At 53.1% G+C, this 12,776-nt stretch overlaps 2 protein-coding genes across 2 annotated transcripts; both read right to left on the reverse strand.

The window, feature by feature from the left end:
- Positions 1-4,387: 4,387 nt before the first annotated feature.
- CCMA1212_002896 (uncharacterized protein) lies at positions 4,388-4,882 on the reverse strand (the record flags this gene model as incomplete). The annotated part of the gene is made up of 1 exon (XM_073700263.1): positions 4,388-4,882. One exon carries the CDS (start codon positions 4,880-4,882, stop codon positions 4,388-4,390), a length of 495 nt encoding a protein of 164 aa, XP_073561436.1.
- A 4,690-nt stretch (positions 4,883-9,572) lies between these two features.
- CCMA1212_002897 (Transcription factor tau 55 kDa subunit) lies at positions 9,573-10,665 on the reverse strand (the record flags this gene model as incomplete). The annotated part of the gene is made up of 3 exons (XM_073700264.1): positions 9,573-9,645; positions 9,720-10,504; positions 10,630-10,665. The coding sequence occupies 3 exons, from the start codon at positions 10,663-10,665 to the stop codon at positions 9,573-9,575; spliced, it is 894 nt and encodes a 297-aa protein (XP_073561155.1).
- Between the last annotated feature and the right edge of the window lie 2,111 nt (positions 10,666-12,776).

Consider the following 12,776-nt stretch of genomic DNA (forward strand, 5'->3'; position numbering starts at 1 on the left):
AACCGGCGGGAAACCAAGAGGCGGAGAGGAGATTTTCGAGGTCACATGCCCGCTGCTGGTACCCTTTGTCAACGAAGAGAGAAGGGGTTGGGTGGGCGTTAACGAAGTACGGCCGACTCTGCCGCGCTCACACATCACAGAAAGCTGGGTCTTTGACTTTTTGGCTGCCGGTGACCTCCAATGCTGTGAGACGCAGGGGATAGCTCTCTGCGATGCGCGTTCAATGCAGGGCAACCCAAGTAGAAGAAAACTGAGTTACTGTGCTCCGTACACAGGCTACCATACAGACGAAAGAGGAGGCGGGTGCGTTCACACGACAGCGAGACGAGTGAGTACGTAGTAGAAATTTGGTAGAATCACAGGTCAAGAAGAAGAAGAAGCATTTGAGTATCAGAAATACCAAGGTAGATTGATTGTGTAGGTTCAGATATACCAAAGAAGAGAAGAATCATGATATCTCGCCCAATTCTTTTGCTCACGCACAAATCCCTCATCCAAGAGTAACCAGGTACATTAAACAAACGACCAATTTTCCATGCCCTCGCCCAGCCATAAGCATCATGACCTCCTCATCAAAGGCCCTAGATATATGCAAGAAAAAAAACGACGTCAGGGCTCGCCGGCCCAGCCATCGGAAAACAGCAAGAGCAGTAGCAGGTAATAAATACTGGTACATGGGGAGAATATATCAAAAAAGAAGAACAAAAAAACTGGTTGCAGAACGAGGTGAAAGAGAAGAAGAAGAGAAAAACAAAGCAAACCTCAAGATGCAAAAGAACGCTCTCCTCCGATGCTTGATGCTTGAACGCAGTGCCCTCATGGAAGCACGAAAGGCTTCGACTTGAACATAGTAGAAAATGAAAAGAACAAAAAAGTCAAAAAGCCGTTTATGAGTCTTGTCGTAAAAGAAGGCCGTAGCCAGCTGACGCAAGGAGAAGAAGGGATGTAACGAATGGTGGCCGTCTCCGCAAGGGAGAGCGATTAGTAGTACACGACCATATACTTTTCCTTCCCAACGAGAGACTTTGAGACAGCGCTCTGTCACTCTCAAAAGTGGCTCCTTTTTTTGGAGAGTATATAGATGTGAAAGGCGAGTCGCTCACATCTTGAGGCGTCTCTGCTCCTTTCTCCTTCGCCGCTCCCTGCGTTCTCGGAGCTGATGGAGGCGCTTCTTCGCTACAGCGAAGGAGTCGGTCAGCATCCTTTACAAATTTATGGCAGCTTTGATATGATTGAAACTCACCCCAGTCCATGCACTTCATCTTTGTCTCGTCGTCTACCCAATCGTAGAAGACGGCTCGGTCGGGGTACCGCTGGGCAAGGCCCATGGGCTCCATCGGCCGGTCCTGGCTGTCTCTCTCACGGCACTTGATGCTGACGTGTCTCGGCTCCAAGTCGTCGTCGTTGTCAAAGATGAGATTGCCGTCTCGATCCCAGACCGGGATGCGCTGATTCATGCGGTAGTACCAGGCTTGAAGGCCCTGAACGGTCCTTTCGGGCGTGCGGCCAAACCTGTCTGCGAATTCCTGCTTGATCCGTTGCCACTTGAGCTTCCTGTCGTGCCAGGCGTAGATGATGAAGTCACCCTCTTCTTGAGTGTACTTCTGGTTGATGTGCCGCCCTTCGCTGTCGGGAGGTGGGCTGGGATAGCCGTCTAGCCTTGAAGGGCAGAAGTCGCTGCTAATGGCGTAGTTTGGGTACGTGGGCTCATGAATCGAGAAGGCCAGCATTGATGGCAGCGGTTGGGGGAGTATGGAGCCACGACGAAGACTGGAAAGAGGCGAGGGGGGTGGGAGGCTGGAGAGAGGCGAGGGAGGAGTCCAAGACCGTGTTGATCCATACGATCGTGCGATGGCGTCCACACCTTGATCGAACTCCCTAAGGCTTGGCAGCTTGATGGGAGGCGGGTTGGAGTATGAGTTCAGGCGAGTCAAACGAGGCAGAGGGGAGCACTCCCGGGAGATGTTACTTGAAGCAGCTGAGAAGGATCCTGATGGAATGTGTTAGCTATCCCATGTCGAGTACTCTTGCGGGTTTTGGGGCCGTCAATAGACGAGTCCGGCGGCCAAGGAGCAGCACATACCCTCCGGCTTCACGATGGGGCTCGCTGAGGTTGAGTCAGGAGGGGTTTGTGGGTGGAGGAGAGATCTTGGAACGGAAGACAGGTAGTCGGTAGACAGTTTCCTAGGGAAAAGTCCCTCTCTGTTCGGCATGCCTGCAATGCCCAGCATGTTGGCTGCGGCCGGAGAAGAGCCACGGCTCTCGTGAACCTCTTGCACAGGGAACATGCTCCAGAGTGACTCTCGAGTAAGGCGTATAAGACAGCAGCGAAAACAATGGGCGAGCTCCTGGGTACTGGAGGGCTGTCTCTGAAGACAATGGTTGAATCGACGGAGGCTGCAGTTAAGACACAAAGGCCCAGGTTGGATGAGAGGGAGAGTATAAGCAGGTAGATGTCCGCAGTAGCGAGGGATATGGACTGTGACAAAAGGGTAGGCGAACGAGTCTTGTGTGAGAAGGGAAAGAGTGGGTAGGTTTGAGGATAACACTGAGTGAGGGTCGACTCGAGGAGCACGGTCTTCTTGTACTTGCTGCGCTTTGCCATGGAGTGTGTTCAGACCCTGAGGGATCAGGCCTGTGCCACGGCCTTCCCCCAAGGCGCTTTGCTACTGCCATGACCAATGGCAGGATCGGCCGTGATGGGCTCCAGTGAGGGCGGTACAAGTCACTCCCACTCCTCTGCTCTTGGAGGGGAGGGTCTCGTCGTGTCCGCCCTGTCCTCAACCCTGCACACGAGACAACGCCCAACACCCAAGGTGTGCCCTGTTCCAGTGGATCACCGCAGAGTCGATAAAAAACAAAACGGGTACACCCAAACCTGCGGCGATTTGAGAGGACAAGGGTGTAAAAATTGGCACCACCTTGGGGGGGTCTCCATCAGAGGCGGCTTTGTATCCGCCTATGCTCTGCAGGGCGAAGCCGTCCTGAAAGACCCCGAGTCTCTCTGGGAGATACACTTCCTAAGACAGATGCGGCGTGGCAACATGAACCAATGCGCCTCTAAGGCAAGGCTAGTGCCGAAGGGCTGAGCTGGGGTGGTGAACCAAGGATGATGACAATAGGTAAAGAAAGAGATGAGAGACCGACGTGAGAAAAGAATGAGAGGGCCGACGAGTACGCACGATTCCCGCCGATGGCCGAACTAATCGTGCGGTTATGAACGAGCCTCCGTGCTCCCAAAGACAAAAAGACCATCCCGACAGGTGTCTCCTCAGCAAGGTCTGTAAGCCACCTGTCCCGGTATCGAGATGGCGCGTTTCCCTTCATTTTGTTCCCCCAATGGCGAAGAAACCGGCAGGACGCATGGACAGATTGTGGATATTGTTAGGGATCAGAGGGCCCAGGTGGCATTGAAGAGATCTCCCAATAGCAGCACCATGATGTTGAGCATATCCACAGCTGTGTTGGTCGATGTGTGCATGTCAACAGCCATCAAAGGTAGCAAGCAGGTGGTGCGAGACGGATCCTCGCCACGAGGCGCCACCCGCACGAAAAATATGCAGTAACAGGACCGCCTCAATACCTCTTTTGGCACTCGCACCCCATGCTTCATCGGATGTATTTCTTCGGTGGCCGTGCAAGTGAAGTCGTAGCACAGGTACGGCCATCATCTCGTCCAGGGAGGCTGCATTCAGATGCCGGCTTGCCACTAAGCTGGGGGATTTGCACCAAGATTGACAGCAATCTGCTGCGTGGACCAACAACATGGGTTTGGGCACGTTCACATACACACACAGTGTCAGACGACGAGCTTTGGTCACGGCTTACACGCTTGTGCAAAGCACGTAGTCCCAAGGAAGGCAACCCGGAAGGTCGGAAATGCGATGGAGACGGCCTCTGTCCAGAGACACAACAACACGACAGCCCATACCAAGCTGGACTCCGTGATGATACAGGCCGGCTGCATAAGTTTGCAGCTTAAGGACCAGTCTAGACGGTGGCGGCCAGCTCACGCAGAGAATAAGCAACATTCGAGACCTAGGATTCATATATCTAATTGGGCAGTCATAGCTGGCCAACATCTGGCAAGCAGGCGAGGCGTGGCATCTGGTAAAATCGGGCGTCGATGCCAGGCGGCTTTGCATAAATCATTTGGACGACGGAGAGCAGGAGGGCCAGGGAGCAGGTCCAGGTTCGACGTGGCTGATCCGGGGGCCGGTAGAGGGAAGGCCGAGCGTGATCTGAGAAGTGACCTGCTGCCGCTCCCAGGGGGGGTATGTCACGGCCGAGTCAGTGGTGAACTGCCAGCAGCTGGTCGCAACTGTGCCACTCCCAAGTCTCGGCGGGCCTGCCCACTCAGATTAGCGTAACCGGTTCTTTTTTTGCTTCATCCTGCAGGTAGATGCGACGCCGGGTTCCTGTGTGTCTGGGAGCAATGAAGCAGATGCAGGGCAGGGCGCCGGAGGGAGGCGGCAGCTATGGAGAAGCCAGAGGCCAGAGACCAGTCGCCCAGGTCCAAAGCAGTGAAGAACGGACCTCCTTGCCTCGCGGCTGAGCCCGGCGTGCAGTGCCGGGTGAACTTTGGTCCTCTCCGCGAAGCACTTGTTCGACGAAGAGAGTCAATGAAGGTATTGGTGGCGTCCCTTGGCCTTTGGCCGTGGCCCATGCCCGGTCCCGGCTCCCACTTCGGCGCCGCCCCTCTCATACGAGAGATGCGGCTTTGTCTGGCCATCCTGATAGCATTCAACAGTGTTAGTATCCGTTTCTCATTGTCAACAGCATCATAATCATCACCGGCTGCGTTGGGCCGAGACGTTGCAATGGCGGTTTGAGCAGCATTAGTGCCAGCTGCTGTGGACAACAACTCGAGAAGTGGTGGCATTGTCAGACAACGTCCCTCTCACAGGCCGTCAAGGGGACGGTGCTTGGCACTAGGGGAGCAAAAAGGAACGACGGGGCGAGGGAGGGCCGAAAGAAGAAACGAGCAAAATGTTACAGAAGAAAATTGGCTGTGGCGCGGGTGCCAGCAGCTCCGCACGAGTCAACGAGAGGGAGTTTTTTGCTTGCCATCGTTGCTTTTTTCCTGCTTGTCGGGAGGAGGTTGTGTGAGGAGCATCAATCTCTTGGTCATCGCCTGGCGCAAGGGAGTTGTAGGAGGAGGAAGGAAGATGAAGAGACGTCAGCCAATCAGCCCCCGGTCGGCGCTAGACCCGATGCGGGGAGCGCGCATCGAATGAGGAATCGCTGGCTTCTGATTGGCTGAGGTGCCCTGCTCTTGCATTGAACCGGTGGACAGCTGCAGCAGCCGGGGAAGGAGCAATCAAGGGTGCGGAATGCCAACGATCTGGAGGGACTTGGCCATAAGGTACACATACCTAAGGTACGTACCAGCTTACAGAGGCATCAAATGGAAGGTGATCTGCAGTGATGAGTCGCTACCTAAAGAGGAGGCCAATGTACCTTATTATCGGTTATCTCGAAGCAAACAAACGTGAGTTTCATTCGTCACCTGGTAGATCTGCCCGATTGGTGGCGGTCGGGATGATGACGATACATCCCGTAGGTGCAGACAAGCAATTGAACCCCAGACCCGGTAACAGGCCGACTGAGTAAGATCCAAGTTTACTGAAATTGATCCGCTGTCGATAAGCTTTCAGCTCCTCTTATCCCCCGGTCCAAGGCAAGACAGCCCTGAACCCAAGGACGGACCCTGGCGGCAGCTTCAACTCAACTGGGTCCATACGAACACCGCGCATAAACCATTGCTGATCTCCCTTCCAGCTCTTCAGGCGGTGTCCCGGGGGGGATGTACTGTACCCAGGGGGCGGGGGAAAGGGAGGAAAAGAGCTGAAAAGAGGAAAGGAGGCCGAAAGGGAGCATCACCATCAGCATTACTAGTCTCAAGCCGCGGCACCGGCAACACCACCTCCACCACCAGCAGTCGATCTTCGGCAACCGGTTTCGCTTCCGGATTGCCGCCATGTCTCAGCAATCTGCGTGATGGCTTGGGACCGGTGAAGCTCCAGGTGCATGCAATCGCCCCTCTGCAGCCTATCGGGATGTGGTGCCGCATGAGCAGAAGAGCTCCGCTTCTGCCGGCGCCGCTGCGGCTTGCAGGCAATTGGGGGGACCAGGTTTCCTGAGCCGGGAAATATGGAGTTGCTCTGCACACACAAGACTCGAACTACGGGCGCACATGCATGCGATGCCTGTACGTACTTGTATGTAAGGCTCCCAAAAGGTGAGGTGAGTGCGTGAGCCTATGTGTTGTCGTGGACCATACATACTTACGCATCTACCTATCAGACTATCATTTACCTCCTACAGTCGATGCTGGTGCTGCTGCCCTGCAACATTCTGATGCATCTCGACGGAGCACGAGTACATGTACAGGACAAGGGACCTCCCAATGGCAACTTGCAGATCCGTCGAACTGCTGCTGCTCGTAGGCCCGATACAGAAGCAGGATTTCGCCCTGAGACCGGGCTAGGCCAGACGCAGGCCCTGTCCTTGTTGTCGCCTTTTGTTTTCTCTTTTCCAAGATTGCAGGTCTCGTGCATACGGATAAGGTACATATGGCAGTTTTGCACCGGTGCTTGTACGTGTACGGCGGATCAACGGCGGGGAGGAATCGTCAACACCAAGCGGCGTCTTTTCAGTTAGTAAGTACTGCCTAACCTGGAGGAATTCTTCCGGCACTTGGCAGGTCAGGTATCGATTCCACGTCAACTCCAAGCGCTGCGAATTGGCCGGGGAGCCATCACCAAGCGTAGCAGTATCTGCAGGGCATACTGAGGCAGTGGAGGTGTGAGCACCCCGCCGTCGTGGCACAAACCTGAAATGACTCGAACTTGGAAGGGTGCATGGCAGAAGGCACTTGGTACACATGAATTCTGCTGCTACGCATGCCGTCTCTTGAATGCCGTACAACAGTCGTTTCTTTATTGAGAAGCACATGCCAAACTACCTACCAACACTAGGCCCCCCTCTCCGCCAAGACGGATAGATGTATCTCCTTTGCTATTTCAACATGCGCGTGTTTGATCAATTTGATCAACTCTGCTTCACGGATCAGACTTTAACCGTTTAAGCATTCTACACTTACACCGTCCACCTACCTACCTACCTATTTGTCCCGTATGTACCCTGATACTACCCCATGGATCTTTGTCCCTTCAATGGGCGGAGCTTCATCCTCCCTCCACCATCGATAATAGTAGCTCAAGACCCTGCGTGGCGCTCATCATCCCTCAAAGACGAATAGTACAGTAGATAGGACGTAGAGAACCAAAAAAAGAAAAAAAAAGACAGGGNAAAAAAAAAAAAAAAAAAAAAAAAAAAAAAAAAAAAAAAAAAAGAAGGAGAGAGAGAGAGAGAAATGAAGAATATGACAGATTCTTCCGGAGACACGGCAGAGAAAGCAATAGTCTTGGCCCAAGAGACACCGAAAAGAAGGAAAGAAAAAACTCACATACTAGATACTACCTACGTACCTTAGCCTATCGACTGACGGACAGAGACAAGATCTCAGCCACCTTTTTGCTTTTGCCGCTACTACTTCACAAGGGAGGGATAGGTAGATAGGTGCTATAGACCACTATTTCGATAATTCGACGCCAACCTTTACCTGCAGTAGCAGCCCCGTCTCAAGGGACGCAAGGAGCAAGATTTTCTGTCATCTCTCACTTTTTTTTCTCTTTTGCATCTTTCAGCTTAACAAGTGTTCTGCTTCTGCTCCTAATGGTGGCCCGGGGGTCCGTCCCGGTTACCAACTGTTTAACAGGAGTTCAGCTTTGAAGTCATGCCTTGGCGGAAGCACAAGTTGCGGAGAGTTAGATGGTCCGTTAGCAGGTCCCTCCTGCGCCTCTCCTCGCTATGGAGGCTGTCCCTTCGGATAAGTTGAGGATGATAAGGCTATCCCTGGCGCATAAGACTTGTGGGATCCCTCTACCTCGACCTTTTAGATATCGGTTTACACCAGTGCTTTAAATCTCTAATGAAGTTTGTCTGTTCTTTACATACTGTAGGCTTTGCTACTAGTATCCAAGGTAGAGCACAGGTGGTGTACGTTAAAATGTGAACATCTCCTCCGCATTACGTCCTGACTTGCTTCATAACTCATCCCCCCAACCTGAAAGGAACAGTCATAAAGGCGCCATCACGGGGGATCGGCCACCAAGGAACGCCACGTTTTCCTCGAGCCGTCCATACCGTGAAACCATGTAATAAGACAGTGAAAGTATTTCCCTCTATCAGCAAAGAAAAAAGAAGCCAGATAAAGAAGAACAAGAAGAGGCAGGGGATAAAACTGAGTGTGGACCGTTCATTGAACCATCCAGACAGAGTTCCGCGAATACGTGTCTCTCCTCCTCTTGACGGCGCTTACACGCCACCCCGAGCACGTTTCCCTGCTCTACACATCGCAATATATGCCGCCAGGAGCTTCGATGGGGCTCTCTAATTTCCTTGAGTGGGAATATCTTCCTTTTCTTCAAGCTGAGCTGGACGTTTGACCCAGTTTATCTTCGGCAAAAAGAAAAGAAAGCGGAAGATCAGTCGCAAGGGCGTCTCCTTGTTCTCCAGATGCTGGGACTCCCTTCCACCCCCAAAAGATGCCCATCTCACCGATATCCCGTACCTCGTACACAAGCGTCGTCGGAAATCATTTCGTGGCGTTGCTCCCTCTCTCTCCCTACGTCAAGCCGCGAGTGGAGAAGCACTTGGCCACCTACTATGGAGTACGGAGTACTCCTCCGTAAATTGTGAGCTGGATACAAGTTGACGAGTAGTAGATGAAGGTATCAATTTGGCACATGAGACATGGCCCATCAACTTGCCAGGGGTTGACAAAATTGCAACACGGCCAAGACGGCCTGTGCCTTGAGACTACTGTCGCCAGTCCTCGACGGAACCATTCGTCCGGTTCCGGAGTGCCAGCGCAGCATCAGATCGTGCCTTGGCTGCCAGATACCCGTATAGAGAGGACGAGACTGACAAATGAGCGGCTCCCACTGCGGTGCAGGGACCAGGAGAGGGGCTCTGGGGAGGAGCATCTTTCCGACTCGCTAGGGCTACGATCCGAAGCTTCAAACTCCTAGGAATGGGTCTCCAGATGCGGTGTAGAAGACTGCATGTAGATGGACGATGAAAATGTCACATTGCTTACCTTCAGTGACTTGTCTGCTCTGATATCCCGAGACCGGTCAACCTAACTGGTGAGCTCTGGCCCAACGAGGCAATCAACAAGGGGAGACTCGCAGGTTGCACCAAGCACGGCCGTTCTGATGATCCTGTCGTATCTTATCTAGGAGCAATTTGCCACGCGGTGCGATTCTCGTGACGAAATCTAATAATACTCTGCCGACAGCATGCAGCATGAAAGCTCGTGAGCCCAAGCAAAACGTGACAACCCCGGCAGGGCCTGGATGTCGGTGAATAGACAGCCCTCCTAGCTTCTTCAAACCCTGTCCTTTGTATTCCGTACTTCGCACCTGGCTCGCAGCTGGCTGCAATCAAATCGACTGGCTGCATAGATTGCTGGCGATCCCGGGCATGACCAGCGTGCCAGCTTGCTACAGCTTGGACTCTGCTGCGTCTTGACCCATGGATCCAGTGTCAGGGAACTCTTCGTCTCCGGAGAATTTCCTACAGCCAGCAGATCAGCATAGCTCACGGATCGTTGCTTTGTTTGTCTTCTAATTTGTTGTGTTTGTACGTACCAGCCGCGTTCTTCGCCACATGTTAGGAAACTACAGTCGCTGTTGGCTTCACATGACCAAGCTCCAACAACAGCACGGGGGTTGGGCTTCTCTTCAAGCAAATCTCCCTCTCCTCGCGATCCTTGTTCATCTTGACTGATAAGTCTCCGACGATAGACACTCAGCCCGCAGGTAAAGGCACGAAAATCATCCGCATCCACCGTTTCAGGGAAGATTCCCGTCAGGATACGGCCCAACATGATGACCACGGCGGCGTGAGTGCACAGTACGACGGCTCGCCTATCTTCAGCGTCGCAGCGATCAATGATACTCTGCATCGTGGCCATAAGCCTGGCTTGCAGCTGAGCCAGCGTCTCGCCCCTGCTGGGGGGATGCTGAGCCGACACGTAGCTCTCGTCAAAGGCAGGGAACAAGGATTTCAGTACCGACGGCGAGGCTGGGCCGGGATGCTCAAACGGTGCAGAGCCAAACCACTCGCAGAGTCCATGCTCGGGCCGGATCACGGTACATGCAGGACTGCTGCCGTCACTGCTGCTATGGCGTCCCTTGGAGTACCGTTCCTGCTGAAGCTTAACAAAGGGTGTGATCGTTTGCAGACACCGGTAGTAGGGACTCGAGTATACCGCCTCTACGGGAGGGTCGACCGTCATGAGATGCCGACCTAGCTCCCACGACTGCTCGACGCCGTGGGCGGTGAGGGCCGGGTCCACAGGGATTCCTGTTGGTGATGGGATCGAAGCTGAGTACACTCCTGTGGTGTGGTCGACGGACCAACTAGACCGGAACTGGCGTTGACAATAGCAACAGTCAATACAAGGAGCCCTCAGCCTCGTGACGCCATTGTCTGCAATGCAAAAGGAGGGGGGTGTGAGGGAGTCAAAGTTCAAGGGCAAGGGGCGCAACACTTTACCCCATGTCGAACGACGTAGATTGTCTCGAGAGGCATGTTCTTTTTTTTTTTCCCCAGGTATTTTCCTCTTTTTCTTGGAACGGAGAAGCCAAATGGAGGTGAGAGAAGGGTGACAACGAGACGAGAAATGAACCGTGCTGCCGCCTGGCCGTTTGAGTATCCGTACTTGTATGCGAGATGCCGCACCCCAAGGCGGAATCTAATCTCGGATCCGGGGTTGCTCAGGCCATGAAATAGTCGTAGTTCGACCGCAAGAGCCGCTCGAATGCACGTACAAGGACAAAGCGCAGTCTGCAGTTTGCGGTACGACGTTGATTCCGACACGCAGTTTGTGCCCTCGCTAGACCTCGGGAATTTTTTACTCTCTTTCTCTTAGCCAGACTGAGATCCGTGGGGGCACCAACCAGGAATACACACACCTTTGCTTTGCGGCTGGGGGGACAAGATCCTTAATGGCAGGCCTCTCTTCTTGCAAGATAGCCTCGATGCTCATTCGTGGACTTGGTGTTAGTAGCATGAGGCTGTTGATGAAGGAGTTCATTAACCAATATCTCTATTGAGAGAGGGGTTTGTGCCCGTTTCAGCCGTTTGGCGGGTGCCAAAGTTGCGCTGTTTTACATGCCGGCGGTGGAGACCAAGTACTAACTTTACTAAGTGTCGACGTTGGCGAGGAAAGAGAACAGGATGGGCACCTGCGATTTCGCACATCTACGAGTTGGACGGCGTAGTCCAGTCGTACTTCTCCGTATCAAGATACTTTTCACTGCTGGCTCATCTGTACCTTACCTACCTTATCAAAAGCAAGGAGGCGCATGAAGCTGTATCAGTCCAAAAGCAGGTCTTTCCACGCAAAGTTATGTGCGTGATGTGTAACTCTGTCATCAAGGACACGCCTCAATCAGAAGTCAAGGAAAACACTAAGAATTACAATGAGAACTCCCTATTAATCCTCCGCGGAAGCACGGTTGAGTATCCCATCAAGTAGCAGCACAGCGCCATCCATTAAAAGGAACCTGGAGTCCGAAGTCGATGTACCCACAGAGTCCGAGCACTGTACTCGCAATCTGGTAGCGCTAACAGCAAATCGTTATATGGGCAGCTGCGAGCTACTAAGGCATTTGCCGTTTCTGGTAGACTTAGCCGAGCGCTAGCAGTGACATTCTAATCCATTGTATGAACAAGGAAGGCATGACTGGGAGCCGTTGGTTATCTTCAACAGTTGGCATCTGAAGATATGTGGCGTTTCAAGAAGGCGCTTCGACTCACAGTCGGACCCTTCAATCTGCTGCACTTCTGTGGCCTGTGCTCGGAGAACTTGGATGGGATCAGTTGAGTGTCTGTCATGAGTTCCTTATGCGCTACTTCAACACTACCAGGCTACGAACGTCTGCCTCCTGCGCCGACATCGTGAATGACATCCAAGGCACAAGCGCGGAGTGTCCGTACAAGCAACTCGTTGAACCTGTCCAGTCATCACAAATCGATGACGGCGAATCGACGGCTGCATGCTCGAACCCCAGTCAAGTCAGAGCCAAGGAAAAGAAAAAGCAAACAATGACACCTTGCGCTCGCTTGCTTCACCGGTCGCAGGGATTCTGCAGCCACTCATGCGCGCCACAACAAGGGCATGCAACGCGAGCTCCTACTTGGTACATGGCATACAATACGCTGTATGTGGTATTGCAATGGACGCTTCCTGGTGCCCTTGGCTGTCTTGCCGTGGCGATGGCAATCTTCACGGCAAATCAACAAGTCGGAAAGCAGCAGCACAGCTTGCCACACGCACACGCACACACTCATACATACATACAGGTGCATACATGGACACGCATATACAGACACACAAGTATGGCGCGCGCACTACGCAACCAAGTTGCCAAGGCAGCCAGAAATCTGCATCTGCATCTGCATCTGCGTCTCGTCTGCGTCTGCGTCTACATTGCATCCTCGTCGCACACACGTGTTAGCCTTCTGAGGTATCCCGACCACAATAACCTTCTTCAGGCCACTGGGCCAAAGTATACGAGAGACAACAGGCAGGGGTTCTCATCCATGCTGCGTATGTGAGTTCTCGTGAGAAGAATCCAGCACGAATATCTTTACTGCAGCAGGATATATGAGCCCGAAACTGAGAAGAGAAGAGAGTC

The sequence above is a fragment of the Trichoderma ghanense genome (genome assembly GCF_004382785.1).
Source record: "Trichoderma ghanense strain CCMA-1212 chromosome Unknown scaffold_2, whole genome shotgun sequence".
Classification (NCBI taxonomy): Eukaryota; Fungi; Ascomycota; class Sordariomycetes; order Hypocreales; family Hypocreaceae; genus Trichoderma; species Trichoderma ghanense.